General features: G+C 34.7%; 1 protein-coding gene across 8 annotated transcripts in view; it reads right to left on the reverse strand.

Moving 5' to 3' along the window:
* The window catches only part of FRYL (FRY like transcription coactivator), a 328,237-nt gene that overhangs the window by 159,724 nt on the left and 149,465 nt on the right, over nt 1–19,048 (reverse strand). For all 8 annotated transcript variants that reach the window (XM_077136813.1, XM_077136812.1, XM_077136810.1 and 5 more), the window contains 3 exons: nt 13,560–13,613; nt 4,665–4,804; nt 3,330–3,426 (listed from right to left, as the gene is read on the reverse strand). In XM_077136813.1, the coding sequence (XP_076992928.1) occupies nt 3,330–3,426; nt 4,665–4,804; nt 13,560–13,613 (291 nt within the window). The remainder of the gene's footprint in view (nt 1–3,329; nt 3,427–4,664; nt 4,805–13,559; nt 13,614–19,048) is intronic.

Below are 19,048 nucleotides of genomic sequence, written 5' to 3' on the forward strand. Positions count from 1 at the left end.
AAGGCTGTCCCCACCACCACCACTTAAAATGTAATGCTTTCATCACATTGTTAAAATAAACAAAGACAGATTAAGATATGGATAAGGGCAAGTCAGTGAGGCTCATTCATTAACCAAATGAACAGCTTCATATCTCAGCAAAATAAAAAATCACTCTGTCATGAACTGTAGGTTCAGAGGGTCTATTTGATAGATAGAAAAGCATTCCGCACATTCTGAATCTTGCTCAATGGTACTGGTAAAACTAAACCAAGAGTTTGAAAAATCTCATCAGTGGAGATTTCCCACCCTTCTTACTAGTTTCAAAGAATAGATGACTAAAATTTAATATAAAAGTAATACGTTACAAACTTTTCTAAATGCTGTATTGCTATTTTTAAAATACACTTTTATCATAGATTTTTAAAGCCACACAGGTCTCTGGTAATAACATACTTAAATTTGTAGTTGGCCATCCACCCTAGAATTATTATCCTTTTGTCATTTTAAACTAGTCCTCTATCACCTTGAATTTCTTTTTTTGTACAGTTTATTATACTGCATAATTTCATCACATTCATAGTAAATCAATTCTTTGTCTAACTTGTGATTAAAACATTAACTTTATAAGACACGAGCTATTTCATCTAATTTTGTAATATTATTTTTATCAATAAGAACAATATTATTTTCATTGTTAAAGGCAGAAAACTTGGAGCAGAAAAATGAATTAGCTTTGTAATCTTCAGCAAATCACTACAACTAACACCATTTCCTCATCTGTAAAACAGAAATGGCAGATAACATTTCATCTTTGTGATTCAATAAAAATTATACTCTTATCATCCCTGTTTTACAGAGATAGAAAGAGTTAGAATGTAATAACTTGACCAAAGTTACAAAGCAGGTAAGTAGTACAGCTGGCACGAAAACACTTCCTGTGCCTATCTCCCAGGTTGATTGTAAGAATCAGTTGATATAAGAGATATATAAGAGTCCTTTTATGCATTATAAAGAGTTCCAAACATGTTATACATAAATCATTGATGACATAACAGATTATCTGAGGAACAAATAACATAATATATTAGGTCAAGGACTAACCACACAAGAAATATTTATTCCTACTCAACAGTGAAACAACCATGTATCAATATGTTAATATTCTGGGGAGAGAACATCTCAGCAAAATAAAACAGAGTTAAGTTTTAACATGGGTGGGGCAAAATTAAAAGTCCTATTAAGGTCAAGATATATTTATATTGATTACTTCTCCCGGATCTATTAAACACCATGCATTCTAACATGGAAGAAAATTAGGTTAGTTTGTCATGAGTTTTCAAGAAAGCACTATTGATTTTTACTTCATTTTCTGTAGTTTCAGAGAAGCTTTTTAAAAAGCTTGACTTTTGCTGGGAGTGGGGAGGGGAATCCTATATAGGACTTTAGGTAAGTAAAGTATATCTATGTTCTTCGTGACGTTATTTTATGCTTTGATGGGTGAAATTTGTTCATATATGAACCAAGGTACGATAATAATGGTGAAAGGGAACAGAGGATAAGTAGAAAGGGTATTCTAGGTTGGAACAATATGGTAAGAGAACCAAAAAACAAAGGATTAGGTAACAGAGCCATTAAATTTTGTTTTTCATACTGATTCCATGTGACCCATAGGTCTGAAAGAATTTTATGCAGTACACTTGAAAAATGATCCAAATGAGAGAGTTCTTAAGTTATATGTTATTGGATTATTTTTAAGAAGGAAGAGGAGAAAGAAGGAGAAAAACATACTTCCACAAGATTGAATATGTATGTGCAATGAAGTTCTGAAGCCAGGGCAATTTTGCGCAACTTTCAGATGAGAAGAAAAACTGATTGCTTGTGAAAGGATGTAGTGGGAAGCAAAGCAGAGAAGGAAAGGCACAATGTCAGTATAGGGAGTTCACAACTTTTCCTCCTGGAAAAAGAGACTCTGTACTTAATTTAACTAAGGAAAAACATGCAAATGGGTTGCCAAGCTACTCAAATGACCTACATGTAGTACTCAAGAGATGCTAGGATCAACCACAATAGGCACAAAGTCCATTCATGTCTATACTGTTTCTGGTCCTCAGTTCCTCCTATTTTTTGTTACTTTTGCTTTAGGATCATAGGATCCCAGAAATCAAATTTGGCTTGTTAGCACAACCCCCAGAAGAAATTTCTTCTACACATCTACTGAAAAAACTTCTATGAAAGGTACAAATTAAAATGACTTTATCTGGGATTAATTCATTTTTCTATTTTATGTATTTGAAATTATTTTTATTTGCAGATTAAAGAGTATCAAAAACTGTCTTTTCACATACACAGTAAAAACAGAAGGCAGAGAATGAATGATTACACAATTTAAACATTTTTATATCAGTGATGCCAAAAGTGAATTATCAATTAACTTTTAAACTTATATTTGCTGTTTATTGTCCATATTCTACTTCTCTATGACCAAAGGAAAAAAAAAATCATTCTGTATAAAACATCTCATATGCAGAGTATGTTTTAGGTTTTTCAATTTAGGTTTTCTAACTTTTTTCAAAACGCTATAATATGCATAGCTGGAAATAAATGGATTATCTTTGAATGATGGATGAAAATATAACTTTTTAAAGATTACAAACAAACAAAAAAGCTTTCAAACTTGGTATAGGTATGTGCATGTATAATTCTATTGACTTTGAATAGTAAAGATTTGCAAGATTATTCCAATACAATACTATATATATTTATATTTTCACTAGCCTGTCCCACTCAGACATAAGCTCAGTGCCTACAACAATGCCAGTGCACAAGAAGCATTCAAATATTCATTGAATAAATAAACATAATTTATTTTCCTGAACTATTTTCACGTGCCTGAAAACTTCTGCACTTGAACATGCAATCTTACCCTTGTGATATCACCCATATCCCTCAACTACAATTGCACAATTATTACAGGTTGGAAAGCAGGCTTCAGGGCTAAAGAAGAGAAACTGTTCGAGAGCGAAGGTGAAAAAGGACTGAGGCAGATGAATTACAGGAAGACTATGTTTGAAGCTACAAGCCAATATTTAATCAATTTGCATTCAGCTTATTTTTGCTAACAAGATTTCCTATCTAGGAAAGCATATAAAGGTGGAAAAAAAAAAAAAGAGTAGAGAGTAACAGGCACAGAGCATGAAAGCCTCGGGCAACAAAGATTACAGTTAAATTACAGGGATCTAGTTTATATGGGCCACAATTTTAGACATAACAATCCAAATCAGGTAATTGAAGCCTATAGACATAATGAGAAAAGAAGTACCAAACTTTGCAGAAATAAAAGAGCTTACCTGCTTTAGAACTTCAACTAAAACTAAACAAAAAATGAAATCAACTGCTAAGTCCCTCCGTTCAAGAAGATAATCTCTTTCACGTTGCTGTTCGTCCCTGAAAGAAGGACCCAAATGTTTTTTTGGAATCATTTGCTGAGTTATTTCTTCAAATTATATTCCATTATATCAGTTAACATATAGTTTTAAATGTATGTATTATAAATATCTGTAACCAAATCATTTGAAGGCTTGATAAATTTTTAACAAAGTTTGTACATTTTTTATGAAAGTTAATAGTAATGCTTTACTAAGTAGTGCAATGAATTTTTATTTTTAATCCCTGTACCCAATTTTGGAGTTGAGAGGATTGTTGGTAATAAATGTATGATGTACATTAAAAAAAAAAAAAGTATAAAGTTTTGAATAGCAACTGGTTAGTAGGTTCATGTTATTTACTGAGTTTCTAATATATATGGTGTTACAGATTGTTAATATTCTTCTAACTGCTAATCATTTTTTATAACAACCCAATGTATGTGTTTCATGATCTCATGTTCCTTCTCTTTGTATACTTTGGGTGTTCATACACACACACTTCACTGCTGTATCTTTCAGAAATTAAACCTAGACTGAAAGAAATAATAGGAGGGAGAAACATTTTAAATTTCATTTAGAAAATATAACATTGCTACATATTTGATTAGTATTCTTTTTTTTTTTAATTAAGAATTGAAACAAAGGTGTGAACCTTTTTAGATGAAAATACAGAACCAGGTAAGTTTCTTACAAATCTAAGTTGAAAAATCATAAGTGCCATCTAACTGAAGTCCAACACCAAACCATGGACAACCATCTCAACACAGTAGATGTTGTATGTAATGCCAAGACAGCACTGGAAAATCTGAAGTAGGAGATGACAAGTTCTAAGATTTGAGCGCCAAGAAGACTCCTGGTGCTATAATATAGAGTTTTGGCAGTCTCTCTGTATCATAACAATTACCTCCCTTTACATTCTTCACGATCAAGACCTTCTTCTGTGAGTTTTTACTTCACCTCTGCCATGGTTGTTAAAGTTCCTCACTGGAATACTGACATGACCCTTGAGACAATGATTTTTGGATGACTAGTCCCAAGGATGAGTGTGGTTAAGGCTGCAATTAATTAATCAAGTACTTCCCCATGATTTACGGTACAACTATTTTCCCCCCTCACTACCTATGACCACATCACAAATATAATCCATGTTTTCTGCATAGAAAGAAAACAGTAACAATCTTCTGTTGATAACACTACCACTCCCTTCATTTGAAATGACTAGTCTCCAGGTAGAAGACTGAGAAATTAGTCACTTACCCCTTAGATTTTGTGCTAGACCGAGGCCTATATTCATAAGATTCATCTTCAGTTCCATTCTGGCGTCTGTACCAGTCAAACAGGGTGCGAAGTAAGGAAGGGAGACAGTGCTCAGCTACTGAGCTCATAGAGCTTATCAACTGAAAACACAAGACATTACTAATCACCAAAAAATAAACACAGCATTAAAGGTAACTTTTAAGCAATCATTGGAAAATAAATATACACAGCAAGTAAAATGCAAGCAATGTGCTTAAAATAAAAATAAGGGGCGGGGGGTGGGCAACAGTGGCTCAGTGCCAGAGTTCTCGCCTGCAATGCCAGAGACCTGAGTTCGAGTCCCTGTGCCTGCCCATGTGAAAAAATATATAAATAAGGGGTAGGGACTCAGCTGAGTAATAAAGTCAGGTCATTTAGTTTCACCATGACTAAACTTCACCTTGAGGACCCCAAGAAAAAATTCCTCTCTTCACAAAAATTTCTGTACTTGATTCAACCCATTGCTCATAAAATTAGTATTTTAAACATATAGTCAAACATACTGCACTTTGTTTTCCTAAACAGAAAATTTATGAGTGGCATAGATGTTTTATATAGAGTCAGATAAAGGAGATAAACTAATAACCTCTAGGGATCAAACATTTAATTTTCCTGCTGTTTCATATTTGCCAAATAATCCGAAATGCACTTAATCCATGAAAATAGAAAAGAATGAAATAGTTTTTACTGTGAACACTGTTATTTTCTTCCTTTGCCTTACTTCTACTCTCCTTTAATCATCCTCTTATTTATAAATAACCAAACTTTTGACAGGTAAATAGTTTCCAATATAATAAAGTAAAACCAAGACTGATTTTATTTTAACCAAGTTTTTTTTTAATCTACATTTTCTTAACAATGAACAGTATTTCCTATAAAGGAAATCCTTTTAATATCTAAAGGAACAATAAAACCCCATCTGCTATTGTAACTATATAGTAAAGTCATTTATATAACATATAGTTTTTTTACTCTGGAAAAAAATCAAACTATGAGCCATGATTATTCATAGTTTTTCTTAATCCTATACATAAAACAATAATGCAATGGAAATTTTCCTTAAAGTACTTTTACCAGATTTAAAATCATGATGATTAGATTAGGCATTAGTTATTAGTGAAGGGGACTCATATGAATAATCTAAATATTCTCTGTAGCAGAATTAGATTTGAAAGGCATTATATAGGTGATCTTATTTTTGTAACAGACAAGGTATCTTCCTGTTTCTAGTTTGATCTTAGTCAAGTGATTATTTACGAGAGTATTCATTGTAATCACCTAGAGACCTTTTATAAAATACAGCTGCCAGAGTACCACTCTTGGGGATTTTGAGTCAGCACAACTGGAGTGGGATCAAGAATAGAGGAATTCTGATTAGTCTTCACAAGGTGATTCTAACCAAGCTTCTGCGTCTACTTAATTAGACTAATATGAACATTAACTTCGATTTCTTAGATAAGTAATTATAAGAAAAGTAGCTCAGGAGTAATAGGTGGCAAAAGAAAGCTAAGTAAATTATTGGTTCGTGTAAATAATCAACATTTAATTGTAATAAAATAACTATTGATCAAATACAATTACAATAAAATAACACAAACATTACTCTCAGCAAGAGGGAAAAATTGACATATTGGTATTTTATATATAGGTTTGGATACCTCATCAGAAAAATTAATATTAAAAGATAAAATAGTATTACTTAAAAATTGTAAGAATTGATACACAAAGAAAGAGTGAAGGGTAAAACTGGAAACTTTCTAAGAAAAATTTCAATGGATACAGTGAAGAGATTAAATAAAGAAAAAGTAAAAAAGCTTCAAAATGCTAAATGAACTGAAATCAATAAAGGTCAGAGTTCATTCTATTACTTGTTAAAAAATAAATTATCAGGTGCTCTGTAGTTTGGTGTGGCTCTGAAGACCGGAAGAACACTATCCACAGAAAAGCAGGAGGGAGAGACTGATAACCTGCAACGAAGAGCTCTGAGTAAAGCTGTCCACACTGTAGAGGCTGGTGCCCATCCCCCACTGGAAATAAAAGTCCTCTTCCCCAAAAATGGGGTAGGTGCGAGACATGGCTGAGCAAAACCTGCAGCTTTTGATTAGTGAATTCTGAATGACAGGTCCCGGTTCTGAGGGCAGCTACAGTTTCAAGCAACCCTACAAAAAAGAGCCAGTAGCCTCAGTTTCAACCCCAACCTCCACAGAGATGGAAGCAGGAGTGGGAGGATTTAAAGTCAGAGTGCCTTTTTAGGGCTGGGAGGAACAGTTCCCAGTGGAGTGCCTTCTGCTGGCAGGACAGGAAGGTTCAGATTCAGGGAGCTTTCAGAGAGAAATTTGGTGTCTTTCCAGGTCTACTCCCCAGGACACTTTGGAACCGATCTAAGCCCCCTTCAAGGGTCCCTGGCCCTGTTTGTACTGTGAAATACTGACTTAAGACACTCCTCTCCAGGGTGACCCTCCTGCCAGAATTTGCCCTCTAAATAGTAGCAGCTAGAACACTGAAAGGAATGTTAAAAAACTATAGAGGGAAATAAAAAACAAATCAAACTGATCAACATTCCTATAGGAAGAAAAGGTGAAAGGAAGCTTTGAGCAATTGCAAAATAGTGCAATCTCAAAAACTGTACTGTATATCCAGGGCAAGAAACAGATGAATAAGGGTTAAAAAATCTGATCAGTTAAAACACAAGCTATTCTAAAGGTCTATATAAGTTGAGCCAAGTGTCAAGGAAGTGACTTAGCACAAAGCTAATCAGAACCCCAGGCAAAACAAAACTAACCTCAAGAGTAAAATCATCAAGAAAATCAGACGTCTAGACACAAGCAAAAAAGTACAAGCCATACTAAGAAACAGAAAGATTCAGTCCACTGAAAGGAACACATTAAAACTTACTTCAGAGAAGACAAAAAATTTGGAACTACTTCTCATCAAAGATGTTCAAATAAATCTACTAAATCAATTAAAGGATATGAAGGAAAACATGGATAAAGAGATAAAGGATATATTGAAGACCCTGGGTGGGATTACAAATAATTTCAAAGGATGAAAAGAAATTATGGAAATAAAAGGCACAACAGAAGAGACTAAAATACACTAGAGGCATACAACAGCACATTTGAGTAGGTAGAAGAATCAACAAACTAGAACAAAAGGACAATCTAAATCTTACAGACAGAAGAACAGACAGAGAAAAGAACAGAGAAAACTGATCAACTGTCATTGATCTCAAGGATTTGAATGACAGCATAAAGGACACAAACACACACATCATGGGTGTCCCTGAAGAAGAAAAGTAAAAAGAGGCAGAAAGAAATAATGAATAAAAACCTCCCAACTCTTACAACAGACATAACTATACATAGCCAAGAAGCACAGCATACTCCAAACAGAATAAATCTAAATAGACTTACTCCAAGACACATACTAAACAGGCTGTCAACTGCCAAAGATAAAGAGAGAATTCTGAAAGCAGTAAGAGAAAAATGGCCCAACACATACAAGGGACAGTCAATAACACTAAGTACCAATTTCACACCAGAAACCGTGGTAGCAAGAAGGCCGTGGTATGATACATTCAAGATATTGACAGGGAAAAACTACCAAACAAGAATTCTTTGCCTAGCAAAATTTTCCTCAAAAAAAGGGGGAAAATTTAAAATATTCACAGATAAACAGAAGCTGAGAGAGTTCATTAACAAGAATCCTGCTTTACTAGGAGGAGTTCTGCAGGATGGAAAGAAAAGACAAGAGAGAAGATTGGAGCAGAATGCAGAAAGGAAGATTATCAGTAAGGGTAACTAAAAGAGTAAAAAGAGAAACAAAAACAAGATATGAAATAAAAGCCAAAGGATAAAATGGTTAAAGTAAGTGCAGTCTTTACAGTAATAACCCCAATGTTAATGAATTAAACTCCCCAATCAAAAGGCACAAATTGGCAGACAAATTATATATATATCTATATGATCCCTCTATATGCTATATACATGAGAATCACCTTAAACTGAAGGATACAAATAGGTTGGAACTGAAAGGCTGGAAAAAGATATAATACACCAACAGGAACCAAAAAAGAACTGGGGTAGTGATTCTAATACCAGACAAAATAGACATTAAATACAAATTATATATTAATAATAGGGGCACTACACCAAGAAAAAATAACAATCATAAATTTTTATGCACCTTAACAGGTGCCCCAAAATATATGAGGCAAATGTCAAATTTGAAGGGACAAATAGGTCTCTATAATAATAATTGGAAATCTCAATACACACTCATCGATAGAGTGCACATCAAGACAAAGGATCAATAAGGAAACAATTTGAATAAAATGATAAATGTAACTAGGCATAATAGACATATACAGAACATAACACCCCCAAACAACAGGATATACATTATTCTCCAGTGCTCATGGACTATTCCCCAGGAAAGAACACTTGTTGGGCCACAAAACAACTTCTCAAACATTTAGTAAGACTGAAATTATACAAAGAATCTCCTCTGACTACAGTGAAATGAAGCTGGAAATCAGTAATAGGCAGAGCTTGGAAAATTCACAAATACACGGTGGTTAAACAACATATTGTTAAACAATCGTGGGTCAAAGACTAAACTATGACAGAAATCAGTAAATAACATGAAAGAATGAAAACAATACATCAAAACTTAGTGATGCAGCATAGACAGTGCTGAGAGGGAAATTTATAGCCCAAAACACCTACATTATTGAGATGTAAGAAAGAGCTAAAATCAGAAACCTAACTGCATACCTGGAAGAACTAGAAAAAGAACTGCAACTAACCTTAAGCAAACAAAAGGAAAGAAATAAAGATGAGAGCAGAAATAATGAAATTGAGAATAAAAAAACAATAGAGAAAATCAATAAAACCAAAACTTGGTTCTTGAGAAGATCAATAAAACTGACAAACCCTTACTTAGCTAGACTGACAAAGAAAAAAAGAAAGAGGATACAAATAAATAAAATCAGAAATGAGACAGGAGACATTAATACTGACCCCACAGAAATAAAAATGATCATAAAGGGAGACTATGAACAACCATATGTCGACAAATTAGACAACTTAAATGAAATGGACAATTTCTAGAAACACACAAACAACCTTCATTGACTCTAGAAGAAACAGATGACTTCAACAGACCACTTAACAAGAAAAGAGAATGAATCAGTCATCAAAAACCTCTCAGCAAAGAAAAGCCAAATGGTTTCACCAGATGGGTTCACAGGTGAATTCTACTAATCATTCCATGAATTAATACCAATTCTGCTCAAATTCTTCCAAATAACTGAAAAGAAAGGAGCACTACATAACTCACTCTATGAAGCCCACATCACCCTAATACCAAAGCCTGACAAAGATACTACAAGAAAAGAAAATCTCAGACTAATCTCTCTAATGAATATAGATGCAAAAACCATCAGCAAAATACTTGCAAATTGAATCTAACAGCACATTAAAAGAATTATACGCCATGATGCAGTGGGTTCAATCCCAGATATGTAAGGGTGGTTCAACACACAAAAAATCAACTATGGTAACAAACCACATTAATAAGTCAAAGGGGAAAACCATCTTGATTGATACAGAAAATGCATTTGACAAAATCTAGCACCCATTCTTGATAAAAACACTTTGAAAAATAGGAACAAAAGGGAACTTCCTCAACAAGACAAAGGGCAAATATGAAAAACCCACAGCTAACATCATAATCAACAATGAAAGACTGAAAGCTTTCCCTTCCTTGTTTAAGATTGGGAACAAAACAAGGAAGCCCGTGGTAACCACTGCTATTCAACAAAGTGCTAAAAGTTTTAGCTAGAGAAATTAGGCAAGAAAAAAACAATAAAAGGCATTCAAATTGCAAAGAAAGAAGTAAACACTTTCACTATTCGAAGATGACATGGTTCTAAGTTTAGAAAGTCATGAAAAACTACAACAAAGGTGTTAAAGCTAGTAAACAAATTCAGCAAAATAGCAGGGTATAAGATGAACATGCAAAAACCAGCAAAAATACAGTGTTTCTATATTCTAGTAAAGTGCAATCTGAGAAGTAAATTAAGAAAAAATTTCCATTTACAATAGCAACTGTTATGGTTATGTTCATGTGTCAACTTAGCCAAGTAATGGCACCCAGCTGTCTGGTCAAGCAAGCACTGGTATATCCATTACTGCAAGGACATTTTGTGGCTGTTTGATAAACTAGAAGACTGGTTTATTAAATCATTAGCACACAGACTACATCCATGGCTGGACACATCTGCAATCAGCCAAGGGGAGTGTCTTCCACGATTAGTGACATTTAATCTAATCAGTTGAAGGTTTTAAAGGAGATGTCAGAAGAGAGAATCTGTCTCTGCTTCAGCCAATCAGCCCCTCCTGGGGGATTCACTGAAGGCCTTCATTAGAGCTGTTAGCTTGTGGCCTGCTCTACAAAATTTGGACTCATGTATCCCCACGGTTATATGAGATACTTTCATAATCTCATACTGAGTCTGTTTCCCTAAAGAATCCTGACTAATACAGCAACTAAAAGAATCAAATATCTAGGAATAAATTTAACCAAAAAATGTAAAGGAACTGTATACAGAAAACTATAAAACAACAGTAGACAAAATCAAAGAGGACTTAATAAATAGGATGTTCTGTGTTCATGGATGAGAAGAGTATTTATCATTAAGATGTCAATTCTACCCAAATGGAATTACAGATTCAACTCAATCCAATCAAAATTCTAATGGCCTACTTTGCAGAAATGGGAAAGTCAATTACCAAATTTATTTGGAAGGGTAAGGGATCCTGAATACCCAAAAAATCTTTAAAAAGAAGAAAGAAATTGGAGAATTCACATTCCCTGTTCTTAAAGCATATTACAAAACAACAAGGTCAGAAAAGCATGGTATTAGTATAAAGACAGATATATCAACCAATGGAATCTAATTGAGAGTTCAGAAATAGACCTCACATCTATTGCTACTTGATGTTTGACAAGGCCACCAAGTCCACTCAACTGGGACAGAACAGTATGTTCAGCAAATGGTGCTGGGAGAACGGGATATTCATATCCAAAAGAATGAAAAAGGACTCCTAAATCTCACCTTCTGTATAAAAATTAACTCAAAAAGGATTAAAGTCTCATATATAAGAACGAGGACATAAAATTCCTAGAAGAAAATCTAGGAAATCATCTTCAAGATCTAGTGGTAGTTGGTGGTTTGACTTTATATCCAAAATATGAACAGTGAAAAAAGAAATAGATAAATGGGACCTCCTCAAAACTGATAACTTTTGTGCTTCAAAGGACTCTGTCAAAAAGATGCAAAGGCAATCTACTCAATAGGAGAAAATATTCTAAACCACATATCCGATAGGGTTTAATATCTAGAATATTTAAAGGAATCCTACAACTCAACAATAAAAAAACAAACAACTCAATTAAAAAATGGACATAAGACTTCAACAGAGATTTTTCCAAAGAGGAAACAAAATGGCTAAAAAGCACATGAAAAGATGTCCAGCTTCACTAGCAATTAGGGAAATGCAAATCAAAACCATAATGAACTATCATTTCACACCTACTAGAAGGGCCACTATTAAAAAAAAAGAAAACAACAAGTCTTGGAGAGGATGTGGGGAAATGGGAAACTCATTTACTGCTGGTGGGAACATAAAATGGTACCTCAGGAAGGTGGTTCCTCAGGAAGCTAAGTATAGATTTGTTGTATGATCTGAAAATCTTGCTATTGGATATATACCCAGAAGAACTGAAAGCAAGGACTCAAGTCAATATTCACACACCATTTTACATAGTGGCATTATTCACGATTGCCAAAAGATAGAAACAATCCAAGTGTCCATATATTGATGAAGGAATAAAAAAAACGTGGTATATACCTACAATACAATTTTATTCAGCTATAAGAAGGAACGAAGTCTTGATGCATGCTGTAAAATGGATGACCCTTAAGAACATTATGTTGAGGTAAATAAGCCAGACATAAAAGGACAAATATGGCATGATTTAATATGATCTAATTATAATGAGCAAACTCACAGAGTTAAAATCTGCAATACAGGTTTCCAGGAGACAGAATGAGAGTAGAGAATGTGGAGCCAATGCTTAATAGGTGCAGAATTTTTAATTAGGTTGATTGTAAACTGTGGACATGGATAGAGGTGACAGTAGAACATTACTGTGAGTGTAACTAACAGTACTGAATTATCTGTCTGATTGTGATTGAAAGGGAAAGTTTAGGGTCATGTAAGTCACTAGAATGAAAGCAAAAAGATAGAACAGGGCTCGTACGGTACAATGAACTGCTGTGGATAATAACTGGGGTTAATTGTACTTTCATGAACTAGAACAAATGTACATCACTATTACAAGGTGTTTACATAGGGTGTTATAGAGGATAAATACATGTAATATAAACTATGAACTATAGTTAACAGTAACATTTTAATATTCTTTCATCAGTTGTAGGAGGGTATCACAACAATGCTAAGTATCAATAATAAGGGGGTTATAAGTGGTATGTTTCTAAAGTCATGAAAATGTTTTAAAATTGATTGTGGTGACAAATACATAATTCTGTGAATATGCTATGAATCATGGATTATAGATTTGGATAGATTGTATGGTATGTGCATATATCTCAATTAAACTGCTTTAATAAAAAAAACACCCTACCAACTCTAGAATGAATTTAATCTGTAATGATACAGAATCGCTAAACAATGTAAAAGAATCTGACAATATTGGACATATATGGGCCAGACTAATAGGGCCGACATTTTCCTTTCAATAAAAAATATTCCTCCAAAATTGACATACCTGGTCAAACTGAAGATCTTCACCTCTCTGAAGGGATCTGGACAAGAGCTTCTCCTACAATGAGAAAAAGTATGTGTATATATACACACGCAAAATATTAGCAATCTTACATATGATAACCCATTTAGATTTGAGAGTTGGTTTCATTTTCGCTCTTAAGTTACAATTAAGTTGTTTTAATGGAAAGGTAAGACGCTAATATAAGCTGCCCGGATCACACAACTACCAGGAAGGGGTGGAGCCAGGCTCAGTCCCTGGCGGTGTGACTGCAGAGCTCTCACCTCCAAAAAGAGAAGCTGTGTGTCATGTGATCTAAATTTTCTAACAGATTCCAGTTCGACAATTCTTAGATTATAAGATTAAAGTTCTATATTGATGTTCTATATATTTGAAAGTCAACAACAATATTTACTCATTACGACATTCATTTACCATTCATTCACTTACTGAAAAGCAATCTACTACAGCATTTAGCCTGGATTCTGGGCCAAGACGGCCTCAGTCTGAGAGTTAACCACTACAAGGTGAATAACCCTAGGGTGATTATTTAAGATCTCTGTGCATGAGTTTCCTCATCTACAAAATGAGGGTGACTGTCAAATGACGGTATCAGCACAATGCTAGCTTTGTTTTTAAAAAGGGAGGGGGGGCAAGAGAGAACTTTTCATTTTTGTCTATGCAGGATAATAGTTAAAAGATGAACAGAATTTTCTACTTCTAGAAACTATGAAAAAACTAGTCAGTGAATTGATGGTGATCAATGTTTTACAAAGTTTAACCTAATTCTTCAATATTGCCCCTAGTTCTTAAATTATTTAGATTTATACCTCCTGCTGAGTCAATTCTTATAATTTCATAGAACTGAATGATAATCTATAGTGCTAACTATGGGAAAGGTACTATTAAATATTTTTATAAATCAACTCTTTACTATTTACAATTTCTTCAAGTATTGAAAGTAAACTAACAAATGAATATGCCACACTGTGAGGGCTTACTCTGTGCCTTATACATGCCCTATATAGTCAGTTCTGCACTGGTTTGAAAACATGAATTTAATCCATCACTAAAGAATAAACTTGTGTGTGTCTCTAAGTCCTGTGGTTTTTATTGTGCTATTTTGCCTAGTACAGTGATTTTCAGGAATGCAAATGTCACTATATAGCAGAAATGACCCAACTATTTGCCATATGTTAGGCATGTTACAGACATTATTTTATTTAATCCTTAGAACAATTTTGTGGAATAGAAACTATAATTGCTAATTTAGAAAATGAGAAAACTGAGACATAAAGAAGATACCTGCCCACAAACATAAAACGAGAAAATGACACTCATATTCTGATACATATGCTCTTACAGTCAATTAGGTAGACAAATCTATTCAAAGCATCCTCTTACAAAAATTTCGTTGTAAAACTTTCTGAATTCTTCATCATTCCTAATTTGATATTACATATATTTGCTTTATTACTATAGGCTAGCCTGTGATTCAATTACTGTATTAGCTGTTTCATAGAAGTTATCTTGAATTTATTTCCCAATAGTATTTGCCAATATTTCTACTGGTTCTCTACTTCATCAACTCAACATTTTATTTTTATCCATTTCCATTTTTGTTTTCTTAGACTTGTTCTGATTTGATTTTTAGTTAATCTGTCAAAGACTAAAATAAGCTTGTTTAGTTTCCTATCACTATTAATTTTTGTTAATGCATATTTATGTCCAAATGGCATGAGTATATTTAAGTCTGATGATATTACATATGACAAATTTTTTTTTGTACTCTATAATAGTTATATCTGTGTTGTATACTACATGGGTCATCACAAAAACTGTGATTTTTTTCTCCTATTTTGTCCTGCATCATTTTCACAATGCATGTTAATATCTCAATTCCTGATTTTTAAGAATCAGACACTCTTAAATTTTGTGGAGAAAATATTGCAAGAAGGCAACAGGGTCAATGTCCTCATGCAGCCTACTCCTTGGAGGAGGATGGACATAGTCATATCAATATATAATCACAAACCGAAGAAAGAAGTTGGAAGGAATAATACAGAATGTTCTGAGATGACAAAAGTCAAATTTATCTAGTCAAGGAGACTAAGGAAGAATTTCTAAATCACACAACCTTTTACCTGTAGGATATGTGTGGAAAAAATCATACAAAACTGCAACATACAAAAAAAATTCCAGCAGAGGGAACAGCATGTGGAAAAATCTTGAAGCAAAAGACTGCTCAAGAGACTAAAAGACCATTGTGGCTAAAACAGAAAGGGTAAGATGCACCAAGAAATAAAACAGAAGTAAGATCATCAGTACCGGCTAAAGCTTCAAATGAATATCACACATTATACTAAGAAGGAATTAGAAGGTTTCATGTAGAATGGTAACAATCAGATTTGCATTTCAAAAGACAGTTTGAAGACGCCATGCCCCCCACAGAGGTTTCCTGGAAGACTTTAACACACTGCCTACACCCTCTCTGAACATCTACGGCACACTGTGCTACCATTTGGAGTGGGTGTGAGGTAGTGGTGAGGGGGTGACTAATACATTTAGACTGGCAATACAGTTATCTACAACGGATAACATTTATGTCTTATTCATCTTTATATCCCCATCACACAGTACAATAATATCCAATAAATATTAATAAATTCTAATTCTATACAGAGCAGTATTTTTAAAAAATCACTGGCAAGCAGGCCATGAGTTTATTTTCCATAATATTACTAATTTGCTGCACAAATTAAATACTTCTCCTCCAATAGTAACCAAAGAAGTATTTTATAAAGCTATTGTGCCAATTTTAAACTGTTGCGTATCCCAGAAAAGTTATTTTCTTTCATCCTGATTCAATAATGTTTACGGTGGGAAATTTTTGATTAAGTTGTTTCCATGGAGATGTGACCCACCCAATTGTGGGTGGGAAGTTCTGTCTAGATGATTTCATTGGAGATGTGTCTCCACTCATTCAAACTGTGGCTGCTTACTGGAGTTTTTTAAAAGGGAGCAATTTTGGAAAAAGCTTCAGAGCCAACAGAGCCCATACAGCCAGAGATCATCGGAGATGCAGAAAGAAATCAACCCCAAGAAAGCTGTTTGAAGAAGCCAGGAGAGCAAGAGAGCTGAGGTTGATGTTACTTCCCAGCTGAGAAAGAAATCCTGAACACAATCAGTCCTTTCATGAGCAAGGTATGTTTCTCTGGATGTGCATTACTTTGGACATTTTTATAATCTTAAAACTGTAAACTTGTAACTTAATAAATTACCCTTTTCTGGTATATTGCATTCTGGGAGTTTTAGCAAACCGAAACGGCTATTAACAAAGTATATTATTTGGTAAGTAATGATATACAGAAAGAGAATAATTTTTTAAAAAAAGATAATTTGAAGAAACCACAAATTAAAACATTGATATGTCATTGTTGAAATAACCTATTACAATAGCTAAAATAAAAAACAGCAACAACACCAAATGCTAGTGAGGATGTGAATCGACAGGAACACTCATTTACTACTACTGACAGGAATGGAAAATGGTACAGCCACTTTGGAAGATAGTCTGGCAGTTCCTTACAAAGCTACACACAGGCTTAATATATAACCGAGGATCAGGTTTCTAGGTATTTTACACAAATAAATTGAAAATTTATGTTCATAATACAAAAACCTACACGCAAATGTTTATGGCAGCTTTATTTATAATTCTAAAGAAAATGGAAACCAAGATATCCTTCAAAAGGTGAATGGATTAAAAAAGGTGTTCTATTAGTTAGGGTTCTCTAGAGAAACAGAATCAACAGGAAACACTCCCAATTAAAATATTTATAAAAGTGTCTCACATAACCATGGCAACGCAGGTCCAAAATCCACAGGGCAGGCAGTGAAGCCAATGATTCTGATGGAGGGTCTGGATGAACTTCACAGGAGAGGCTCACCAGCAGAAGCAGGAAGAGAGCCTGTCTCTTCTGCATCCTCCTTAAAAAGCTTCCAATGATTAGATTACATCACTCATTGCAGAAGACACTCCCCTTGGCTGATTACAAATAGAATCAGGTGTGGATGCAGGTGACGTGATCATGATTTAATTCTATGAAATGTCCTCATTGCAACAGACAGGCCAGCACTTGTCCAACCAGACAAACAGGTACCACCACTTGGCCAAGTTGACACATGAACCTGACCATGACAGTCCACCCCTTGTCAACTCGGCAGCTAAACATATCACCTTAAACCATACCTAATTTCTAAACAAACAACATTAGAACACACATTTTTTCTTTCACCTAACAATACTCAACTGTTCTGCATATAACTGGAAACACATTAAATCTCTCCAGAACAGGGTGCAAGTCCTTGGGTAATATTCATTCTTCAACTTGATATCTTACAACTTAAATAGTATGATATGAACAAAACAGCATTACAGTCCTCATTTCTGTAACTGATCATGCGGTCATCATTCATATTTACCACTACCTTCTTCCATTACCCATTCTATATCCCTTTACCCTCTGCAAGCACTTCAGCTGGCTGTGGTTCTTTGCCTGGTGGGGTGACCCAAACCTTCATTCCTGAAATTTCAGAGCCATTGATCGGTAGTTCTGCCTGAATTGGGTTGTTGCAATTTTCCATTGATTTTAATCACAGGGCACGGTAGTATTAAAAGACGTTAAGTGTTCAGTCTCTACTAAGGCCCAGTAGCAGACCAAAGGCTGTTTCTCAAAAGGAGAGTAGTTATCTACAGCAGATGGTAAGGCTTTGCTCCAAATTCCTAAGGGTCTGCGTTGTGATTCTCCTATAGGGGCCTGCCAGACGCTCCAGACAGCATCTCTATTTGCCAATGACACTTCCAGCACCATTGGATCTGCTGGATCATACGGCCCAAGTAGCAGAGCAGCTTGTACAGCAGCCTGGATCTGTCACAGAGCCTCCTCTTGTTCAGGTCCCCACTCAAAATTAGCAGCTTTTCTGGTCACTCGATAAATGGGCCAGAGTAGCACACCCAAATGAGGAATATATTGTCACCAAAATCCAAAGAGACCAACTAGGCATTGTGCCTCTTTTTTGCTCATAGGAGGGGCCAGATGCAGCAACTTATCATCACCTTAGAAGGGATATATCGACATGCCCCACACCACTGGACACCTAGAAACTTCACTGAGGTGGAAGCCCCCATATTATTATTGGATTTATCTCCCATTCTCTGACATGCAAATGCCTTACCAGTAAGTCTAGAGTAGTTGCCAATTCTTGCTCACTAGGTACAATCAACATGATATCATCAATATAATGGACCAGTATGATGTCTTTGGGAGGGAGAAACGATCAAGATCCCTGCAGACAAGATTATAACATAGGGCTGGAAAGCTGATAAATCCCTGAGGTAGGACAGTGAAAATATATTGCTGACCTTGCCAGCTGAAAAGAAACTGTTTCTGGTGGTCCTTACTAACAGCTATTGAGAAAAAAGCATTTGT

The sequence above is a fragment of the Tamandua tetradactyla genome, chromosome 19, assembly GCF_023851605.1.
Source record: "Tamandua tetradactyla isolate mTamTet1 chromosome 19, mTamTet1.pri, whole genome shotgun sequence".
Lineage (NCBI taxonomy): Eukaryota > Metazoa > Chordata > Mammalia > Pilosa > Myrmecophagidae > Tamandua > Tamandua tetradactyla.